The sequence below is a fragment of the Aplysia californica genome, unplaced genomic scaffold, assembly GCF_000002075.1.
Source record: "Aplysia californica isolate F4 #8 unplaced genomic scaffold, AplCal3.0 scaffold00443, whole genome shotgun sequence".
NCBI lineage: Eukaryota > Metazoa > Mollusca > Gastropoda > Aplysiida > Aplysiidae > Aplysia > Aplysia californica.
The window spans coordinates 321,163-345,156 of record NW_004797713.1 but is presented as its reverse complement, the minus strand read 5'-3'; the positions used below and the strand labels follow the sequence as shown (position 1 = coordinate 345,156).

Below are 23,994 nucleotides of genomic sequence, written 5' to 3'. Positions count from 1 at the left end.
TAAGTGGCCATACGTGTGTTCTACCGCAAAATTATGGCAGTTTAGCCTTCAAATCAATGCATCTATGTGTGAGTGTATAAGTTAACATTTACCAATATTTTTTTTTAATGAAAAAAAAAATACTCGCAACAACAACAAAAGAGTTACCCTAAACATAATTTTGTGAGTCCGTTTTAATACAATTTGAATTCGTATTTTTTTAAGTCAAAGTTTTATAGATCTTGTCCTCTGCACTTACTTTTCTAAACTTCAGACAATTCGGAACCGGAAACATCACGTTGCTCATGCGCTCTACCACATATTTATGTTAACTACCAAACCGAGTGTCGCAGTGTACATTGATACAAGTTGTTAATTAAAGGACAGGACATTGAACAGAAACCGCCAAGTTGAATGTACCTTTGGTGACATTGAAATGAATTGAGATCTTTTTTTAGGGAGTGTCGACTGATCAAGACTATTCAAAATGCCAGTATGTGATATGTATGCTTTTGATATTGTATTGTTTTTGATGATTGACTGTGAACTGCACCATGTCCATGACTGCAATTGCAACTGTGGAACACTGGATAGATCTAGATTCTACATAATATTATTATTGACTTTGTTCTTGTTCGGTATTTGACGATGGTTAGATTCTAGTTAGACTTTAGCTTTAGACAACCTACATCATGTTTGAATTTACTTTAATCCAGAACATTTTACCTGATCGTCGTCCATCGTCCATAGAGTTGTGTAGACTGATCTGTAGTTCTGTAGTACATTGACTGAGTAACGTAACATTGTTTGGAAGGACTTCTGTAGCCGTAACAAGCGACCACCCAACCTACGCAATAAAGAAGGGACTTTTGTGTGGGATATGTAAAAGATGGGTTTAGTATTTGGTTGGGCAAATAAGAAAGTAAAGAAAGTAAACTGAGCTTGTGTTACTTTGTATTCCTCTTGCCTTCCTTAGCAATGCCAATGAAAATTTAAATTTTCACTTTAGCCCTTTTTTATTTGGTACCTAAGAAAGAATGTTCAATTCTAAGAATTATGCTTCTTGAATTTTGAGAATCGGTTCATAAATAAAAAAGTTATGGGGTTGTAAAGGTCGGCAAAATATGGATGACCCACATATAATACTCCTAAAAAGTGGACCTCGCAGTAGCAGATTCTGTAAGAAAATCGACGATATCTCGGTAACTAATTGGAGTGTTAGAGAGAAACTTGGCTACCCGATGTGTTTTTGGGTGTAGAAATCATTTCTGTAGTCAGATTTACTACCCATTTCGTAGATATTTTGTTATAATTAAAATTTTGGTGTACATATTACGATTTTGCGAAAAAGGGGTGTCGGGATGAGTCCATTTTATTTATAGCATCGTATTACAACATGGGATCTTTAAGAATATATGTGGGCAGCGTGATTAGATAATTGCAAAGCTTTTTATAATGACTTTAGACCATGCCAACCGTAAAATATCAGTTAATTCAATCTAGCATGCCGTACAATTAAAAATTCTTTTTCCCCGTTGAGACGCGAACACCCCGAGACGAGATAACCTCGCCTCGGAATACCCCCATTGCGATGTTACAGGGGAGTAGAGAGAAAAACAACCGGATGCGCGCGTGCGCCATTGCCCTATTTCATGTGACCAATGAACGGGCCCGGAATAGTCATGCAGGGATTTGTAGGTCACATACATTTTCCGCGAGAGTGAAGGGAAAATGGCTGGTCTCCGTGCGAAGCCCCTTTGGGTAGGGGGGGTAGTCGTGCATTTATGATCGGGTCTAAACAACTACTTGACACTGAACGTTCAAATTTGAGCACACTATAGAGGATAGATCTATTACCATCTCGGCGTTGAAATTCAAACTCCTTATAGTTTTCGGTGTACACGATACGAAAGTGTTCCCGACACCAAAAGTATAGGTTAATTTATGTGCACGAACTTCAACGTCCACTTATCATTAGTTTGTCGTATTTTCTAATTGGTTGCCGAGTTTCATTCGGATTGGTTCGGAAATAGAGCAGACCGAGGTTGACAAAGTTAGTCACCTACGCTTCGGTCGGGTCCGCAAAATCGCCCGCAAATGGGGACCAAATTTTCGCCACGCGGGAAAGCCCGATTGGCATTGCTAAATAACGATTTCATTTCGCACGTGTTTTGAACGGAAGAGGAAAAGGAAAAAAAGAACCTAACCCTAAAACTTACCTTAATCAAGGAGGCAAGCTCCCCCTCATAAAAAATGAAGTGCTGCGCTTGATCAGGGGGGCAAGCCCCACTGAACCCTACCCCACCAATTAGCCAAAAGAAAAGAAAACCTACCCTTCGCAATGAGCGACCTCCTCAATAAACACAATAAAAAAAAGTCCTAACCCGAACCCTGACCCAACCCCTAACCCTACCCCTACCCCTACCTCCACCCTTACCCCAACCCTAACTGTAAAAACCTAACCCTCAACAAACACAATACAGAAGAAACCTACCCAGTACCCCTCAACAAACACAAGCCTACCTCCACCCCTACCCCATCACTAACCCCAACACCTAGTTCCTACCCCTACTCCAACCCTACTCCTTACCCTAATAATCCTCAACAAACAAAATAAAGTAGAGACCTACTCCTACCCCAAACCCTAACCCTAACCCCACCCCTACCATCCTAACCCTAATTCTACTGGAAACCCTACCCCTAACCCAAACCCCAACCCTTCTCAAACTCAATAAAGAAGAGGCCTAACCCTAGTCCTAAGCCTACTCCATCCCACCTCCACCTCTAACCCTCAACAAACACAAAAAAGAGACCTACTATTACCCCTAACCCTGCCCCAAACCCTACCTCCAACCCCAACACTAACCCCAACGACCTACCCCTAGCCCTAAACAAACACAATAAAGAGTAAAGAGGAGACGTACCCCTACCCCTACACCAAACCCTATTCTTAAAAAAAAAACAATAAAGAAAAGACCTAACCCTACCCCCATCCCGACCCAACCCCTGACCTTCATCGAACACAAGTAAAGACCTATCCCCCTAACCCTACCCCGGGCCAGAGCCTACTCCTACCCATATCTCTGTCCCAACCCCTACCCATACCCCTATCCCAACCCCTACCCCAGATCCTACCCATACCTCCACCCCTATCCCTAACCCTAACCCTAACAGCTCTCTATTCTTCTCAGTTTCATATTGGTCGATCGTTGCGAAATTCCTCCTCCCTAATAGCAATACAATGTATTTTGCGAGAATTAATCGCGGTGAGAAGTTGATTAGAAACCGGAGAAAACCTGGCAACTCAGCTCTCCCAAACAATGGAAGTATATAAAGTCTGTGGGGTCAACAATGACTGCGCCTTGATTCAAGTCTACTAATCCCTGACTCAGACCTTCAAAACTTTGAACTGGGCCTAAAAATGCGCAAACTACCGTAATTTTGTCATGAACGGATGGTATAACAGTGGCTTTCGGTCTCCCATCACGATTTTGGAAGCCATTGAGTATAATCTAGATTTAACAGTGGTCGCTCATTACGGAAGTCCTCCCACTGTTTACTGTAAGAAAGCCAATGACATCTCAGTAATTATTTGGAGCATTTGAAAGAAACTTGGCAACACAATGTCATGTGTTTTTGGGTGGAGAAATAATTTCTGCAGTCAGCTTTACACTTTATTTTGCAGTTGTTTGTTAAAATCAAAATTTTCTAGTACGATTTTGAGAAAGAGGGTTGTCTGGATGAGAGCATTTATTTTATTTATAAATAGCATCGTATCACAACATGGAATTTTTAAGAAGATGTTGGCAATGTGACTAAATAATGGCAAAACTTTATTTGATGACTTTAGACTTCAGACCATGCCAACCATAAAATATAATTCAATGGCCATTCACTGTCAAGGAGAAAAGTGGCCATCTTACAATGGTGACTGTCCTACATATAGTGTCATTGTTATAATGTTAAAATAAAATGAAATTGTTAAATTGGAAATGGCGATTTGTACAGGTGGTTTTCTTATACAGGTGGCCTTTTGAGGTTGGACTGTGCTTGGGAATCTTTTACAGAGTACTGAAGTTGTATCTTGAAGCTTTACACTATTGAGTTTTTTTTGGGTTTTTAAAATCTTGTTACCCTCAAGAACTTATTTCCATGTGTTATATTTTGCCTTTTCAGGAAAGTCAAAGAATGCAGGATGTGGACAATGTGAGGGTGGTGGTACGTTCAAGACCTATGAATGACAAAGAAAAAGAAACAAGTTGTGTGGAAGTTGTAAAAGTAAGCAGTCTATAGTCCAATGGTTTCTCAAGAAAGGAGAGTTTCTCAATTGACTGTTATGCCATGGTTATGCAATACTTTATTTATATTACAGAATTGAGAATTGGAACATAGTTGTGAGTACAGTAATAGAATGGAAAGCCAGTAAAACATGAATGGTAAGTTATTTATTACTGAAGTGGGACTCCACCTGAGTCTTAGGGTGTCGTCTTTAGATCTGGAAAGCTTCCATATAAAACGGTCGTGGAGCAGAAATGAGACCAAACATTTCACAGCTGTGGAGCAAGTATACTTGTGATATACTGTATTCTGCGAATGTTTGTAGTCCATACATTGTTTATATAAAATGTATTGAAGATATGATATATTTGGATTTTTCCCCGTTGATGATAATTGTTCTGCACTAGCTTATGTATGTTCTTGCAAACGTTTGTGAGACATATTTATTCTTTTGAAGACTTATGATGATAATATTTTTTTTCAGATTGAAGAAGTGAGAGGCACAGTGAATGTGAAAAATCCTCAGGGCATGCCCTCAGAGCCTCCAAAAACATTCACATTTGACATTGTTTTTGGGCCGGACTGCAAGCAACTTGATGTATACAACAAAGTGGCAAGGCCAGTAGTAGACTGTGTTCTGGAGGGATACAATGGTGAGCATTGAACTGGTCATTGAAGAAGAAGTTTAACTGTAAATGGTAGTGCTTTAGATTACAATTACTTTTTAACTCAGGTTATGCTGTTTAACTCTTTATCTCTGAGGGGGATAATCCGCTATGCCTAGGCCCTTTTTTGGTACTTAAACTAAAAAGGACAAAAATGTCACAAAATTAGTCATTAAATCAAAACAAGTTGACCTATTTTGATAGTTCTTCATCTAATGAATACAAAACCGATTTTGATGTCGAAGTTGTCGTAAAGGAATGTATTGGAGCCTCTGTTATCGGCTCACCGGCGCAGTGGTTCCGACCACGATCCGCTTTGAGCGGCTTGGCGGAGATAAAGAGTTAACACCATATTTAATGAGTACATGATAATGCAATGTATACATTTCAAGTTTTTAAGCGAACACATGAAGTTCATGTTTGCTTTTCTTTTCATCTGTAATTAAAAATGTTTTTCTTATCATGCGTACCTCAGTGATTGTTGTATGCTTTACTGGATTTTTCTGTTTGCTTTGTTTTCAGGCACAATTTTTGCTTATGGACAGACCGGTACTGGGAAAACGTTCACAATGGAAGGTTTGAGAGCTATTCCTGAAAAGAGAGGAATAATTCCTAATTCTTTTGCCCACATTTTTGGTCATATTGCCAAAGCAGAAGGAGACACAAGGTAATAATAATATTTTTGTTGTTCTCTAAAACATGATGATTCCAGTATATTTACATATTGTTGTGTGTGTTTTATCTTTTGCTATTCAGATATACAAAGAATCATCACAAAAGTTACATGAGTTTATGTAGATTTTTGGCATCTCAAGCACTCAGGATAATAGTTTTGCTAAGAGTAGAAAAAATCTCATCTCTTAGTTTAGACAAATTAAAGGATCTGGCTACCTATCACATATTCACTGTTTAGCTAAATGTCTTACTTATTTTTTTCTTCAGATTTCTTGTGCGAGTATCCTACCTGGAGATTTACAATGAAGAAGTGCGAGACTTGCTGGGAAAAGATCAACACCAAAGACTGGAGGTGGGAACATTTGATGGAAGATTGTTGTGATTTGTGTAGTTTTGAGAGGGGCATTATCAAAGTGATATTAGAAAACTTTTCCTAACATTTAATCTTTCTTTTTTTTAACCTATTGTTTTTAGATTCTTTTCTTAAATTGTACATTCTTACGACATTAGCAAAAGTATACTGAAAGTGTTTGTTTGTGTTGAAACAAGCAGGTTTATTGTAGAAATATGCTGTATCTAAACTGTACTTATCAGGGCTTCCAGTCTTCCGCAATTTTGCGGATTTCCGCAAATTAGCAGAATTCCGCAAATGGAAAAATTTCCGTGAAAATTCGTGCAAAAAAAAAATTAATTTAAAAAATATTTTTAAAAATGCGAAATAAAAAATTTCCGTTATTACCAATAGTCAACAATAGCCAACCCATACCGGAAGTGCTCTTTTATTTGAAAGTGTAGACAGTGTCTTCTACTTTCACTTTCTAAAGCTCAAGAAGCAGAGCATCAGCAATGTAAACAAGAGGAAGAAATGACGATTGTGATTCAATAGATCTTGGGCCTGCCAAGAAAAGAAAACTCTAAAGAGAGCTTGCTTTTTTTTTTACCAGACTTGTTTATTTGTAAGTTTTGTTGTAGATTTAAGTTGAATAAGCTGTCAAGTTATTTAGATCTAGACTAGATCTAGACTCTAGATCTAGAATCTTGACTAGAATCTAGCTAGATATTAGATCTAGATCTAGATCTAAATCTAGATCAAGTCAAACTGTTATACTATTATTATAAGGATTCTACACCTTATGATGATTATGGTGCAAACCAACACAAGCAGAAAAAAAAGTTAAACATTAACTGTCAAGTTTTATAGATCTAGACTCTAGTTGTGGATGTACAGTATCTGTAGTACAAGGGCCAAGGGAGAAAGCATGGCTTTGGATTTGGAAATATATGGATTAAACAAGCAGAAACTTATGTAGACCTATACAAAGTGTGTTTTATTTTTCACTTATTTTCTGTTAAATTTAGGCTTGAATAGCCAGAAATGGCATACTTAGGATGTTCCGAAACCAAAAGTTCTCAAACATAAAGGGGACGCTGTCCCCCTTCAACCCCCTGCCAGGGCTCCGCCCTGGACCCGAAAGTCCTCGAAAAATGACATCAGCTGCTGGAAGCTCTGACTTATACGATTATAGGCAAATGCTCTCATAAACTCTCAAATACAGACGCGCACACACACACACACACACACACACACTCACGCACACACACACACACACGCGCACACACACACACACACACACACACCACACACACAAACACAACACACACACACACACGTAGACATGTGCATGCACAGACACACACGTATATGCACATACATACACGTACAGGCATACATGCACACACACTGTCGGATGTTCTGTTTATTTCTCACTGAGAGCACACTCATTGAAAGCACATTCACTGAAACCACACAAACACAGACATGTATGTTGGGTCATTGTGTTGCTGCTTTGTGCTGTGAACAATTTTTTCTTTACAAGATAGCATTCCTTTTTTACCAATCTACATCTACTAGCATGAATGTTTTTTAATCTTTGCATTTTCTGCAGGTCAAAGAAAGGCCTGATGTTGGTGTGTATGTCAAAGACTTGTCAGCTTTTGTTGTGAATAACGCAGATGATATGGATCGCATCATGACACTTGGAAACAAAAATAGTAAGTTCATTGAGTACAAAAATAGTTACAGGTTCATTGTGTATACAAAAAAATATGTTTTATTATGTATATCGAATAGAAAGCAGAATCTTTCCTCAAAGATTTTCTGTTGGTAGTCAGTTACTTGTTTTTGCTGTCTTCAACTTACCATTTTACTTTTTTACTCAAAGTTTATGCCCGTCAATTCTTTCTGTTCTCTTGAGTGTTAACGTGCTAATTAAATATTTGTATAAGGTATACAATTTGGCATTTTAATCTGTTGCAATAAGTTGGAGTAAATTGTTGGTCATGTTGTTTTTTTTTGTGTTCAGCATTTTAAACCAGTACTATTACTCGTGCATGATTTATTTTGAAAAATAATTTGATACACTTTGTGTATAAGATGTCATCTGCTACTTCATCCAGGATCGGTGGGTGCTACTCACATGAACATGCACAGCTCCCGCTCCCATGCCATCTTCACAGTGACCATTGAGTGTAGTGAGAAAGGACCAGACGGGGAGCAGCACGTTCGCGTGGGAAAACTGCATTTGGTCGATTTAGCGGTCAGTTTCTGGAGATTTCCGTTATTCAACCGTCTCATATCTTTCCAGAATTTTTATTTGCTTAATTTATATGGAAAAGTGCACGCTGTTCCATTTTTGTGTGAAAATATGGCCTTTGTTGTCAGTTCATAAGTTTACAATTCACAAGTTACAACATGTTATTTTACATGAGGTGTGTGAAAGGAACACAGGTTTGCTCATTGTTATTTTTTAATTTGTTTTAATTGGATGGGGGGCGAGGAGAGGGGGGGGTTGTTTGTTACTTCCTCTATTCTCATTGATGGCTTGCATGTCTTTTTTGTAATGGAGAAACTGGTTAAAGCACACTGCCAGTTTCTTCCAATGAGCAACAGTAATCTTAGTTAGAGTTACTTTATTTGATCTACTCTTATTGTAACTTGCCTTCTCTTATCGTAGCCGATCTCATCTCATGTTATCTCATCTCATCTTATGTGATCTTGTTGTATCTCATCCTAGCTTGTTTTGTTTTATCTCCTCTTATCTTGTTGTGTTGTCTTATCTCATCTCAACTTTTAAGGTCTTGTTTTTTTTGTCATCCTATCAAAGTTCATCTCATTCTGTATTGTTCTGTCTTTGCTCATCTTTCTCATATCATCTCATCTTGTACATTCCTGTCTTATCTCATCTGATCTTATCTCGTCTCATCTTGTATGGTTTTGTCTTATCTGATCTAATTGTATTTCATCTGATCTTATTGCATCTCATCTCATTGCATCTCATCTCATCTTGTATGGTCTTGTGAAATCTAATCTTATCTCATCTTATCTATCTTCCATCAGGGTTCGGAACGTCAGGCCAAGACAGGTGCCACAGGCCAGAGACTTAAGGAAGCCACCAAGATCAACCTGTCCCTGTCCACCCTGGGTAACGTCATCTCCTCCCTGGTAGATGGGAAGAGCACCCATATCCCCTACAGGAACTCCAAGCTCACCAGGCTGCTGCAGGATTCTCTAGGAGGAAACTCAAAGACAGTCATGGTGGGTTTTTTGAACAATGGAAAAAGTATGTTTTTGAGCTATGAAAAAAGTTTCAATGCTACCAAAGTATTGATTTTTTTTTTTATGGCAAAAAAGTGTGGTTGTTCTTGTTTGTTTTCGTTAGTTTTTTTTCTGTTCATTTTAAAAGTTTAAATGATGGGTACTGTTTATTTCTGTTCCTTTAGAAGTTTAAATCATTGGTACTGTTTTTTCCAAAGTTGATATCGATTTAAGTAAACATAAATCGTTTTATTTCTATTGTTTGTACAGAATAAACTTTTTTTGGTGTCTTTTTTTCACTTCATAATGTAAGCACTCTACACTTCTACATTGTGACATGAGGGTAGATGGGTACCAATGGGGTTGATGAATATTATGATTCACAATACAGTTATGTGATTTTATGTTTTTATGAAGATGTAGCATAATTCACTCATGAAACACATTTGGAAGCAAATTTAGAAGGCAAGAGTGGAAGGGGGAGACCGTTGCAGGAAGAATGGCAAGAGACAAGAGTGTTTATTGCAAGAAGGTCAGAGAAGCAATGTGCAACTTCTGGAAAAGCTAAGAAGAAGAAAAAGACGTAGAAAGGATTTTCTTATTGAATAAATAAACCTTCTTTCAGGTGGCAAACATTGGCCCAGCTGACTACAACTACGATGAGTCTATCAGCACACTGAGGTACGCAAACCGGGCCAAGAACATCAAGAACAGAGCCAAGATCAACGAAGACCCCAAGGACGCTTTGCTACGACAGTTCCAGAAGGAGATCGAAGAGCTGAAAAAACAACTGGAAGATGGTAATTTTAAGAACAATAAAAATAACTTTAGAAAATTAAAAACAATGGGAGGGTGGTTATTTTAAAGATTGTTCAAAGCCTTGAGAAACAACCCTGTGTGGAATAACCTGTGGTTGATTGGTACTTTATATTTGGTCTAAGTTTTCTATAAATAGATTGATGGAATATTACTAAGATGATAATGGGCGAGCTGCTGTGAATGTACAGTTGAGAAGCATGGTTTTAACTGTATCAGTTTTCTAAAGAGGATCTTTTTCAGTGTAGAATATGTTGGATAAATTTTCTCCCTCTCATCTTTAGAGAATTTTCGGTAGATGTACAGGTAACTCTCAAGGGAAAGTAATTTTTTTTTTTTGACTGAGGTAAAATCATTTTTCTTTTTCTCAATACTGATATGGGAAATCTGGTGTCTCATTGAAAGATGACCAGAGTATGAGGTCACTACTTTTAATTTCAATATTTTCTTCCCATGTTCCAGGAGATTATGAAGAAGAAGGTAGTGAAGAGGAGTCTGGCTCTGAAGAGGAAATCGTTGATGAGAATGGAGTTAAGAGAAAGGTGAAGAAAAAGAAAGGTAAGTTTCATTTTTGTTTATATCTTATATATTTATGTCTTTTGTACAGAGACACTTGGAGTATTTGTGTTGCCAATTTGTTGTGCAAATACATAGATAGTTCCACTGAGAATGAGTGTGCAGATTAAGACAGTTGATTGTTTATATTTTATATAGTGGCCTTTTAAGGTACCTCCTTATATAATGGTTGAAAATAGCATTTGAAAAACGGAGTGGTGGGGAGAGGGGGTTTTTTTTACACTCTATTTTGCACTGTCCTCTTGTTTCTTAATGCTGCACACTTATTCCTTTTGGTTTTGTTTTGCTTTTTTGTATAACTGCATAAGTTATTTCTGAAGAAGTGGAAGAGTTAGTTATGTTAATGTTGTTGTTTTTTGGGTTGTTTTTTTTAAACAAAGAAGTATTGTAGAAGAACTAGCTTTATTGTAAGGATTTCTGAATCGGGTCACTTGTCTAAACTAAGAGATGAGCTTGTTCTCCTTCTTCTGTTAATGGTATCTTTGTGAAGTTCCAATTAGGGGAAAGGAGAAGGTGGGGGAAAGGAGGGATGATTTTTTTTGGGGGGGGGGGGGCGGGGAGAAAAACATGGGTATCTTAGGTATTAGAAAGGAGAGAGAGAAAAGTGTAGCAAAATTATGTTGTGTAATGTAATACTACTAATATGATGTGACTTGTAATGCTGATATAGTTTAGAACATTTCACTGTATATAATTTCACTTGCGATGTCGTTTTGTCTCCAATCGTATCTCTTAGTGTGTACCAATGTGTGTGTGTGTCAGAACACTGTTGTAATGTTAGGGGAAAGCTACAATGTGAAATTACAGCTTATATACACTTAAGGTACACCACGGCAGCCTAAAAAGTCGATTTTGGTATCCAAAACCGATTTTTCGATTTTGGACTATTTTAGTAGAGCAACATCTGCTTTATCGGTTGAAAATATTTTCAAGTGTCCAAAACATCTATAAAGTGCTCACATATGCCATGTATTTTAACATTGTGTGGTAATAGAATGGTATGAATTCGTGTTTTTTAAAGTTTTCTAAAAACTATGATTTTCTTAGGGGGGTGGGTCACCTTGGCAGAGATATTTCTAAAAGTACTCGTCGCAGTTGAATCCAACTTTGCATGACTGTTTCTAGATAATATGTTTGCAACGTACTAAAAGATTATTGTGATAGTGTAATAAGTCTTCCGTCAGTGTTAAAAAGATTGGCAGTATAACTCTGATTTGTGATCATTTTTTTGTCCAAGTATCGTATATGACACTAAAAGGGCAGTTACAAGAAAAGTATGAGACTTAGGAAAGTAAATCTTTAGTACGTTGCAGGTTGTATATACACAAACTCTGTGTGACAACATCAAGGCTGTATCAATTCAATCTTTTTCAGAATCCCTGCCAACAATTTGCGCGAATTTTGGTCTGTCGAACCATTTGCATCTTAAAAATTCAAAAAATTAACAGTGAAATCATATAGGGATAGTGTGTTTCTGTTTCTTGACCCATACTGGTTATTGGGAATCCCAGTATACTTAATTTAGAGCCCAAACAAAAATTTTCATTTCAGCTGTACCTAGTTCACCTTAAGTAAGAGCATTCTAGGCACAAAGTACATGTGTACACATGTTCCTATGCCTTTGTATGGGAAAAACAGTCTGCATAGTTTAAAAACACAAAAGTGTGGATAAGTATTCTCTTGACCTTGTATGTGAGAGCTATTTACGTTTGGGAAAAGTGTCAGGACAAAGTCTTGAATCTTGAACAGTGTTCTGACATACCAGTAGTTTCATAGTTTCTCATTAAATTTGTATTTTCAAAGTCACATTCACCACTTTTTTTAAAAGGAAATAATGGGCAAATATGTGTATGTGTGAAAGTAAAGCAGTGTGAATTTTTAAATTTTTTTTTGGGGGGGGGTATTTGCCGTAAGGCATCATGTTTAAGCATGTGAGAAATGACTGAAAATTGTCTCTCTTTGTCTGTTCTGTATTTTGCAACTTATGCAACAGGGGATGGTGAGTTTCACAATGCACGACTTTTTATCTTTCACTCTAATAGATTTTGATGTGTTTTTGCTTTAAAAACTTTTTTTTCTGTCTCAATTTTTCACCTAAGTAAGGATGAGCTTTCCTGCCATTCAATTTACACTGTTGTTGATATTGAATTTATTTAAAAGAAAATATGAAAATACGAGACCCTCGTTAGCTGTCTGCGTCTACTAGGTTTGGGCCCTATAAGTTGATACTCAAAACTCATTAAAAAAAACAACAACTGAACAAACCCAGCTTGGTTCATTTCAAACAGCTACTGATGCTTTTGACATGTTTTTTGCCTGAAAATGTGATACGTTCTACACTGTGGATGTAAGAATGTACTGCATTATTGTCTTCTACCCTTGGGATTTAATGGAGGAAAGAAGCATGTTTTTAAATAAAGCAATCATTAAGTGTAGAGGAAAAAGCAAAAAAAAAAGACAAACAGAAACTGCTGAGGGAAAGAAAGGAAGCAGGACCTATCAGCGGTGTCCTCTAATGACCTGTAGAATTAAGCCGAAGAAGTAAAAATTAATGCAAATGTCTTTTTTGTTTATTCTTACTGTGAATTTTGCATTAGTTTGGAATTGATTGATAACATTATTTAAAAGAGTAATTGAATGAGTTTTCAATTATTCTGTTCTCTCCTCGGTTTATCAGAAGATGGTAAGCTAATGCTTCTAAAACCTGCCTGCTGGGTCGATGATGCATGCTTGATTTTTTAACTTTAGGTGGAATGTTCAGATTGTGCTGCTGGCTTTTATGATTACACGTGTGTCTATTCAGGATTCCGGAGGGCAACTCAAATAATTTTTTGTGGGATTTCATGAGCATGCACTGTGTTGTGTTTATTTTTCCTTGTTATCTTGTGTCCAGACAATTGTATGCCTTTTCTGTTGCTCTTAGTGGTTGGTACAAATCTGTGTGGGTTTTCATATAAAATGTTGAGACAAAAGTTTGCCTAGGCTTATTTTGCAGGAGTGGGGGATTCAAAAAGATTTTAAATATTGGTTTAATGGTGTGAAAAAAATAGTACAACAAAAATTGTTTTTTAACCTCGTTTTAAATACTTTTTCTAATTTCTCAATTGTCACTTGCATAGGTTCTCAATGTTGAGAGAAAAGAAAAGGAAATATGAAAATGGCGTCCAAAGTAATTGTCATACCTGAATTCTGTTCCATTTAATCCCATTGACAATGTATTGGTGGTGGTCACCACAACTGAATTTTAAAGATTGTCTCTTTATTTACGAATATTTTTCTTGTGCTTAGCACTGTTTTGACCATCATTGGGGTTCTCTTGTCATTTGGAGTGAAAAAGAAAAAGGTGTCAAGAGTAATATGTTTAAAAGTTACCTTAAATGTGCTGCTTGTAGTAGATCTGTCCTTTGCTTTTGAGTTTGAGGTCTTGGAAAGCTTGGGTGGGTTTTTTTACCTTTGACTGCAAGGTTTGTTGTTTTTATTTTCTCGACTGACTATCAGTTTTGCCTTGCTTATAGTGAGGGGCTGTTGTTTAAGGAATGGGAAATGTTCAGCTTTACACGTTTGTGCATGTTGATAATCTAGGATGTGTCTACAGTCAGTGTTATGAAAACTACGCTGGAAAGAGTGTGATTGCACCACTTACAATTCATCAGCTGTTCTTTCTTTGACTTTCTTCGCTTTTGTTTTGCTACTCAAGTTTATCCTGTCAACAAAACAGATAAACTCTATCTGGAGAATACAAAGGTGGATTGCATTATGGTTCTCTAGGCTTCCCTTTTTTTTTTTTGTCCCTGACTTAAGTGTTTGAATATCTTTGAGTCTGAAAAGAGAGGTAGTCTCTAGAAAGAGTTTGAATTTTTATATTGCTAACAGTATCATTTTTTTTTTTTCTCGCTTTAGTTGAAAGACACCGCTAAGAAGTGGAAAAAATGTGAATGATTTTATTGTAGAAGATAAATGGAAATCTGTTTATCAATCTTTTCAGTAGTTTGCATGGCTCTTTCATGTTTCCCTAGCAGGATTGTATATAAGAGAGATTGTTACATGTGTCAGTGGATTAGGTTGGTCTGAATACTGTACACACAATCTATTTATTGACGGTGGGCTGTTTGGTGTCAGTGGATTAGGTTATTTGGAATACAATATGCACAATCTATTGTTGGGGTGTTTTTTTCCTTTCTCATTCACCTCATGTCAAAGAAAAGTTTTACTTGAGAAATATCCATTATTAGTCTGTTGCCTCAAATGTATTTTAAAAAATTTAATAAGTGAAAACTACGCATAAAATTTTTGTTGTTGTTGTGATTGTTATGTCTTGGAATAGTATCCAGATATGTCTTGTCTTTGAGCTTATCGAAAAACAAAAATCAATATTCTGTAAGATTAATATTGCTGCAGGCTTATACTGGTGTTTAATTAATTACTTTCATTATGTAAGTTCAAGACCATAATATAATCTTTTCCACTTTGTTGTGCACATACCTTTGTTATGAGATGTTGATCCTCCAAAAACAGTAAAGCTACATTACCTAACGTCATCAGGAACTGTATTTCAGAGAACAATGAAGTTTTGATAGGACATTGCTGGCAGGACTTAGTCTAGATATTATTATATTCATGTCAAATAATTTATTTATGATTTTTCTTAAATTCTATTTTTTTCTTGACATGGTAAAAATTGTCAGTTATTGTAGACTGTGTGAACAGCTTGCAAAATTGTGGAGATATTTAAAAAAATCAAATTTGAAGTGTAGGTCATCCATGGCTGAAGTTGGTTCCTTTTTATTTTGAATGCAAGTGGTTTTTACACCCTCATCGACCCAATTTAAATTATTTAGGAGGCAGGCTTCCTACCCTGCTTGTCAGGACCAACCTGAGTTGAGAGGGATACAACATCCCAGCAGAAATACTGGGCCACTCCATAGAAACTTTCCCCACTTGGGAATAAAACTCGAGTCTCTTGCATGAGACAGCGAAGCCCCAAACCGCTACACTACTGATGCCGGTTATCGTTCTGTTTCTTTGTGCTTTTATAGCCTGTAAGGTCTAGAGTAATTCTTGTTTTTTCTTTTCAACCTTCAGCCAAGTAGGCCACCCATGTTTGTTCACCAGTCTGTACATTTAATTTCCTATTTTTGACTTTTGTGGAGGTGGCGTCGGGTGCCTAATGGTCAGGCTACTGGGCTGGTATTGATGAGATTGCGAGTTCGGAGGTTTAAGCCTCAGCTTGGTCTGATGTTGTGTCGTTGGGAAAGGCACTTAACAAGAATTTCCCACTTGGTTCCGTCTTATTGGAGACAGATGTTAAACTCGGAGGTCCCGCCTCTTAAATAACCTGATAGTGTTGATAAGGGCATTAAACCTATACCATTTCACCATTTTCACTTTTATAAATATGCTTTTTCTTCATCTGTTTTGATGAATTTCAATTGTAGTTTTTATTTTTAAAATCTTGGAAGTTTCATTCCCTTGTCCGTCTTGTTTTGTTGTGAGCAGCAAAGCGTCACATCTCCAAGGAGAAAATGCTGGAGATCCAAGCGAAGATTGAGGAAGACCGGAAGTTGCTGGAGTCGAAGAAGGACATGGCGGAGGAAGAGAGAAACAAAGTCAAGACAGATTTGGACAAAAAGGAAAACGAACTCAAGAAATATCAGTGAGTACCTGCTTCCTACAACTGGGAACAATGATTTATACCATTTTAGACATAGGAGAAGATGTTGAGGTTTATACTATATAAGTCCATGAATGGAGCCAACATTGAATTGGAACACCCCCACCCCACACACATACATACTTAATTTTTAAAAAAGAGAAAAAGAAAAACACAACTCAAAAACAACAACGGAAAAAAAAAAATAGCAAAAAAATAAACAGCACTCTTGCTTTAAATAATGAAATGAGAGGTCTATTCAGCAGCTGAGAATTGCAGCATGTCTGTTTTGAAATTTGAATGATATAAAATTACATTGATTGTCTTCCTTGTTTTGTGCCAGCTTTTGTTGTGAGAAATTTTTTCCTGTTTAGATGAGAGGAATACGGTTGAACCTGCTCTTACGATCACCTGTCTGAGACCCTCACCTGCACAAACAACTAACCTCTTCCCTCATCTCTTGTTACAATTTTTCCTCCCCTATATTTTAATTACACTGTACTGTATGAGAGGGCCACCTGTCTTAGATGACTACTTTGCTCTTTGATAATGAGTAGTGTCTTAAACAGGTTTGACTCTACTCTATGTACATATTTTAATTAGTTTGATTCTTGGTCTCACGGTTATTTATTTTCAAGGTCACGCTTATTCTCTGTGCAGGGATGAGCAAGAGCAGCTGAAGCAGAAGCTGACGGTGATAGAGAAGAAAATCATCGTGGGCGGGGAGAACCTTCTGGAGAAGGCTGAGGAGCAGGAGAGACTTCTGGAGGAGAGTGCTAAGGAGCTGGAGGCTCGCAAGGAGAAGGAAGAGGAGCTGAAGAAGGCTTTGGAGGAGAAAGAGGTACGAAAGTAGGCACTGCACACTGATGGTCATCAATGACTTGTTGGTTGTCTGTGTTAGTGTGATACTGTGTGTTACGTAATTTATCTATGTATGAATGTATGGCAGTGTGAATCAAATCTCTCCCCAAGTATTAATGAAAGTGGAATTTTGTTTTGTTTCTTTTGTTAAAAATTGCCAGAAAGTCTTTTGTTTTGGAAATGTTTGATTTCCCAACTTACTGATGTAGTGAACCTTGCACCCAACTAATTCACACATTAAACTGGAAATAAAATTTTCACCTTTATCCCCCTTGGACTTCAGGAAAATTATTAGATTCTCAGTTCGCTGTTTTTCTTTGCCTCTTTTAAAATGTTCATCAAAAGGATAAATCTGAGTCTGGATCTTGGTAAGCTCATGGTGAATAAAGTGGACAGTATTGTGATGACTGATTAAATTATTTTTTTCCACAGCAAGAACGCTTGGACATAGAGGAGAAATACTCGAGTCTGCAGGAAGAAGTTGCTGGCAAGACCAAGAAGCTGAAACGTGTGTGGACGATGTTGATGCAAGCTAAGTCTGAGGTATGATCGGGACGACGTGCAGAATGGAATTTTCACATTATCTTTGTTTCTGTTTGTTTATTTTTCTTTGTTTTGTTTTTTGGGGGTTTTTTTGTTCTTTGTGCTTTCCTTGACTGCTAACCGTTTAAGCACCCCACATGCTAAGGATAATTCTACCGTGCGCAAGATGTCACCGATCACAGTCTTTAATCAATGATTTTTCACTTATTGTAAGAGACAGATCGGTAAAGTTTATATCTATAAGAATATAAATGATGAGATGAATTCATCCACTGACAGGACCTGCATAGAACAAGCCATAACGATGTAAACAACTTGAAAGAACTAAGACTGAACAAACTCTCCGGTTCTACGCGTTTGCTGTCTCACACTATGTGTGTGAGAAAGACTATGTTCATCGCTTTGTTATATCGGTTACGAAGCTTGCGCTTCTCGTCAAACTACGTATAAGTAGAAAGACAAATGAGGAAATAGTTTTATCCATAGGGAAGAATCGGGCAGAACAAGCCATAATGATGTAAACAAGTGTAAAGAACTGAGACAAGCATTCCAAGTTTACATGTTGAGTTTGACCGCCTCACACGATGTGTGTAAAAAATCCAACTCACCTGTCTTGGTTTTCGTGTTGTAGATACCGCCCTTTCCATCACATAGTCTATACTTAGATATCAGTTCCTAGCTAAAATGATAAGCTTTCAAGAGATGCCACTCTCTTTATTCAAAACTTTGTAGAAGCTCAAATATAAACAAAACGATACATGGGTTTGAGCCGCCGTATGAGATACGCTTACACAGCACGGGGCGACAGATTATCAGTACGCACGAGATAAGTCCACAAAGCAATGAAGAGGTTGATAGGGACACAAAACATTTTTCAATCAAGTCTTATGTGCAATGAAGCAGCAAGTTGAGTGAGGTGTGTTGTTGTGTCAATCTCAAATTGTGTGACTTGTGCTTTTGTGTCTGCCTCTGTAGATCACTAGTTGAGTGACATGTGTAGTTGTGCCGGCCCGTGTTTATCACTCGCTGAGTGACATTTGTAGTTGTGCCTGCCTGTGTTGGTCACACGCTTGAGTGACATGTGTAGTTGTGCCTGCCTGTGTTGGTCACAAATTGGTTGACATGTACTGTTGTGTCTGTCTGGTGTAGATTGCGGACTTACAACAAGAACACCAGCGAGAGATGGAAGGGCTTCTGGAGAACGTGAGACAGCTGAGCCGCGACCTCAAGCTACAGATGACCATCATAGACAGTTTTATACCACCGGAGTACCAGGTGGGTGCACACAGTCACAGGGAACTGTTGTTTCAGAACATGTTCCTGATAAAGCCATAAAGATGAGATGGACAATTTCTTAAATACTAAATATACTCATCAATCATAGTATCCTAGTGTTCATAATTTTTGCTACTTGTTACTTGTATGAAGGACCGACATCACTGCACAAGGGGCAATTTTTTGCTACTTTGTAACTGTAAGAACATGTCAAAATCAGTTGACATATCTGACCATTTATTATCTGAGGCAGTGACATTAAACCGAATGTAATAGCTAAAAGAGTCTACTAGAATATTTTTATGCCCATGGATAGTAGCATCTCTACCTCCTTTCTTTCCTTCTTCATTTTTAGATAAGACAATGTGCTAGAAAGGTTTTGCTACAATATTTTTAACTCTTTGGTTTATTGCTGTGCATTTCTTTGACAAAGATGTTATTTCTCATTTTGTGGTGGGTTGTTACAGGACATGATAGAGCAACACGTCCACTGGAACGATGACATCGGGGAGTGGCAGCTGAGATGTGTGGCCTACACCGGCAACAACATGAGGAAACAGACTCCACAGCCTGAGAAAGAAAAGGAAAAGGTATGATTGTTGTTGTAGGATAAGGAAAAGATTATTATGGTGTTCATAAGTCCAAAGACAACCTGGAAATGTCTCTTAGGAACTTCAGTTTAAATTCTTCAACATAAGAGAGCCCCGCTTTTGACAGACCCTGTTGGAGAGCAGTAATCACAGTGGGCAGCAAGTCATATGAGGCTTCGCGAACAAGAAATTTTGAAGCCAAGCTGCGCTCACCCACGAGTGGTAGTGAAGCCTTTAAATACCCAAAATGTGGCATACTTTCCTTCTCCAGATTTGGTCTCATTGGCCATAGCAGAAGCCACAAGTCATCTTTGACTTTATTTCTTCTATTTTGCTTAAAAAATATTGTTCTCTGTAGATGCATTGGCCATGGTCAGACATTAATAGACTGACTATTATGGTTTTAAGTGTGACCAACAGCATGCTGCCTTTGTTGGTTGTGCGCCTTGTCTTGTTCTGAAAAATTTATTTTCTTTTTCTTATTGTATTTCTGGAAAGAGCTTGATAGCGGCCTATACTCCTAAAGGAACCAAGTGTAGTTGTAGGTGAAGTAATCAGTGTCCTGGAGAGAGGTACTCTGGAGTAGCTATGTAGGCCTATTCCGATCAAGTTTTCTTGTTATCTATGAAAATGGGTGGTCCATAAAATTTCTCTAAGAGGCTGCTAGGTCAAGATGAAATTCTATCAATTCTAGCCATTGTAATGTTGGTATTTAATCCCATTGCACATGACACCCAGAGACAAGGGAAATATTGTATGTAGATGCTAAAGAGGGAGGAGGTGGGTCAGCAGGTGAGCACTATAGGTGGGAGTGGGTTAAGTATATAAAGGAAATTGATCTGATAAAAGGATGCATGCATTTTTTGTGAAAAAAATGATTTTCTAAATACAAATGACTCTTCATTGCGCAAAGCCATTAACATGAAATTCCTCTTACCACGAAGGGGTTTCAAACTCCCGTTTTTGTTGGGGGGGGGGGGGGGAAGGTTCGCTCAGGGTTCTATGCATTGCGACCTTTCCTGAACACAAAATTTGCTCTACACAAAGGAAGTGTGTCTATTCCAGTGAAGCTTGTGTTCTCAAGGTTTTACTGTAGAGTTCTTTTTTTTCTTTTTTCAGCAGAGCCCAGAGATTGACTTGTCCCACGTGTACCTGGCCTACACCAGAGAGGGAGAGGCCGAGGCCTTGAGGCCAAAGACAGGGAAAGGTTCAAAGTCTGGCAGACCAAAAACAGCAAACAGGCCAAAGAGCTCAAAGAAGTAAGTTGACTGAAGGAAAGTGAAGAGGGAGTAGGGGAGGTATGTTATGAGATATAAAGAGTTGTTTGTGAATGTAGAAGCACGTTTGTTGATTACTGACATTTGCGATGTAATAGTAATATTTAGGATTTTTGCCATTGCAAACAGAGTACTTGTGTTTGATTCCCATGTGTGAAATATTTTTGTCAAGTTTGTTGGGATTTATTGCACACCGCCCAGTGTTGTGCTATTTCATTCAGGTATTCTATAGAATAATACAAGCTCCTTTTTTCTACTTCTTCTCTATAACATCACACTTGAAGACCAGTATCTATTATGTACTAGGCTGTTCTGCTAAGTTCCTCTGTTGCCCCATACAGCTTCTCCTGTAACATTAACGGGGATTGGCCGCGTTTCCTGTTTTAAGTTTCAAATAAAAGCTCCCATTTTTCCCCCCAGAAAACGCAAAGATGCCAACATCGATTCGGTGCTTCAATGACTGTTGGTGTGGTCCGTCAGTCTGCTCATGTTCAAATCTCTGCTGCTGTTGGACTGTGTGGAGGAGAAGGTGCTGGGGTCTCTGGCTCTGGTGGCTTCTCTCAGAGTCTCGTGAGGAGAAGGGAAAAGGTCACCGCTTTGAAGACAGCAGTTCTGCTTTCTGGATAGTCAGAGGACATTATGTTTGTGTTCAACAGTTACAGATCTATACACGTTTCTTCTACACATCTGGTTGCTACATGGGTAAGGTGAAATGTATACAGACACAAACTGTGGAGGGGAACATTTTTAGAACAAGTTTTGAAAGAGTAATCTGAGTTTCCAAAATGTCAGTAAGTTTTTTTCCGATTGTTTCAGTCGTTTAATTTTGGACATTTTTTTTCCAGTCCAAGAGAATTGTGAGTCCTTTGTGTTGCATTTTCAGTCTAGCTGGCCTCTTGCAAACTCTCCCTGGTTCCCATTTCAGAATGTATGTGATCTCCCTTGTAGATCCAAATATTCATGACAAGTTCTGTGAATGTACTTATAAAGTATCTGAAAAACACGAAAATGTTCCTTCACTTTGGCCCTGATGTGTGGGATATCTAAGGAAAGGGGAGGCTTTTCCTTTTTGTGGGTGCTCTGGTGTGGTTTGCTCGTTCTTTCTTATCCAACATCTTTTATTTATTTTTTTTGGTCTCTTTGTATGTTACTCACAAGTGACACCTCTAAATCTCTTGCTCTTAAATGACCTATTTTTGTCACAAGTGCTGTAAAACTCACAAAAAGAAAATGAAACTTTTCCTTATTTCACATCTTTACACCTAAAGAGCAGTAGACCTATCTTTTGGCTGCCAACTTGCTCTCTTTGTTGCTGTGCTCATATGACTGCCTTAGAATGGGATACCATGCTGTTTTTAAAATAAAACAAGCATGTAAGACTGATAATGTAGCTGAAAATTTCCCCCCTTCAGACATTACCATTTTGTCAGTTGTCACAATGCGATGTGAATGAGACAGAAATTCTTGTTTAAGAGTGTGGGCTTGCTTTCCTTTCCTTCCGACCCAGATTATCAACACAATATTTTCTATCTCCATCTTTTATTATAATATCAGGAAAGAAAACATCTTTCCACATGAAAACTGTTCGTTTTCCTGCAAAGGTACATCCAAAAAATCCTCCATATATGTGAAATGTAACACTTGTAACAGTTCAGCAGTGACAATAACTTTTGGATCTGATATCTGATGTAGACAGTACCAATCCTTTCATCTTGTCTGACTTTTGACTCACCTCAGTGAAGAATGTGGCTTTTTCCCATTACTTATGATAGTGATAATGTGATACATTTGTAATATTGTACCAGGGAGATAGGGAACTAATTTTTTTGGGGGGGGTTTTTTTGCTTTTTTTTTTTACTCTGTATCTGAAGAGATTGAGCCATTGGCTACGATCGAAATGCAATTTAATTACTGTGATAAAAAGCTACTTACGAGTATTTATTCTGTTTTGATAAGTAGAAAAAAATTGAACATAATGAAATTTGTTTTATTTCATATCTATGGAAGTCTGAGAATTTTTATATTGTACAAGAATGTGGAAGATGGAGAAACTGACAAGTGACATTACTACTTTTGCTATATTACCTTTTTTAAAAATTTATTTGATGTATGTTTTAAACAGTATTATGGGAATATTTTGTGAGTATGAATATTTTAAAAAATCCTCTGGGAACTTAACTATGATAATTTATGGTCTCTCTATAGAATAAGTGAAGGTAACGTGATCATATATCTTTGAATTTTGAAGGAAGTGATTTTTGAGGACTTTCGTGGAAGGAAATGATAAGCTTCCAAAACTCTTGAGATATTAGAAAATAAAACTGTACGAGTCTGTAAAACGAAAGTAAATTCAGATAGTTACGCTCTCTGTGGTCTCAGTAAGAAATGCCATGGAGACTGTATTATTTGTTATTTCTTACACTGGTTAGCCCAGTTAGTAAAAGTCTCGATGTCTTACATCTTTGTTCCAAGAGATGAAATGTTAGCGCAATGACTTTTTTCTTTTCCTTGTTTTGAGCGTAATATGTTGGCTGCAGAAACAAATCTTTTAGAGATTGCATCTTCACCTTTCTAGATGAATGCTTTGCAGTTCAATTTTTTAATCCGTCCTTCTGCTCTGATAATCACTTTAGGTTGTGACCTTACCACTTGTTTCATTTTCTGTTGCATGAATTTGTCCGTAATCTAATTTTAGAGATCTGTTCTTAGGAAAGATTTATTGATCTAATGATCGTTTAGTCCCTGATTGGTTGTATTTTACACTGTTTTGACTTTTCACATCTGAATTGTCAACGACCAGCCATTCATATTGACATGTTATGCTGTAAATACTATCAACTGTAAATAAAATCAATTTTCATAAACCAGAAAATTGTTGATATGGTCGTCAATTATGTTCAAAATTTAAATTTTAAAATGTCTACTTAGATGTGTCTTGACCATATCTTCTCACTAGAATTCTGTACCTACCATGGTTACAAATACAACAGAATTTAATTACACATCAGAATAATGGTTTATGAAGAAGAAGGTTCCACTGTGATCGTAACCACCTTGGATACTGTGTTCTCAAATGTACAGAACATAATTTACAGGAAAAGGGGAGTTGTGAGAGTACAGACAACAGTGGAATAGTAGAATTATTAATTGCCAGAATACATCCAACAACCTTGACAAAATCCTTTTTGTTTCTTCTTTTCCTTTATAAGTATGA

The 23,994-nt window shown here is 37.4% G+C and overlaps 1 protein-coding gene across 4 annotated transcripts; it reads left to right on the top strand.

Annotated features, from left to right (window-relative positions):
• The first annotated feature begins 283 nt into the window (after positions 1–283).
• LOC101862820 (kinesin-like protein KIF3A) lies at positions 284–23,652 on the top strand. Of its 4 annotated transcripts, XM_005104950.3 has the most exons (19): positions 285–472; positions 4,156–4,257; positions 4,742–4,910; positions 5,445–5,589; positions 5,865–5,949; positions 7,544–7,649; positions 8,055–8,194; positions 8,995–9,192; positions 9,818–9,992; positions 10,471–10,566; positions 12,578–12,583; positions 13,262–13,267; positions 16,081–16,237; positions 16,895–17,075; positions 17,528–17,638; positions 18,788–18,913; positions 19,381–19,503; positions 20,623–20,762; positions 21,201–23,652. In XM_005104950.3, the coding sequence occupies exons 1-19, from the start codon at positions 467–469 to the stop codon at positions 21,238–21,240; spliced, it is 2,112 nt and encodes a 703-aa protein (XP_005105007.1). In that variant the 5' UTR covers positions 285–466; the 3' UTR covers positions 21,241–23,652. The 4 variants fall into 4 exon arrangements, with proteins under 4 accessions (XP_012941653.1, XP_005105008.1, XP_005105009.1 ...); XM_013086199.2 differs by lacking the exon at positions 12,578–12,583 and having other exon boundaries at positions 284–472; XM_005104951.3 differs by lacking the exon at positions 13,262–13,267 and having other exon boundaries at positions 284–472.
• The last annotated feature ends 342 nt before the right edge of the window (positions 23,653–23,994 follow it).

Excerpts from the sequence above, each read along its gene's own strand:
- LOC101862820 (XM_005104950.3), top strand. Across the intron at positions 17,076-17,527 it reads AGGCTTTGGAGGAGAAAGAG|CAAGAACGCTTGGACATAGA; the intron begins GTACGAAAGTAG and ends TTTTTTCCACAG. Across the intron at positions 18,914-19,380 it reads TTATACCACCGGAGTACCAG|GACATGATAGAGCAACACGT; the intron begins GTGGGTGCACAC and ends GGGTTGTTACAG.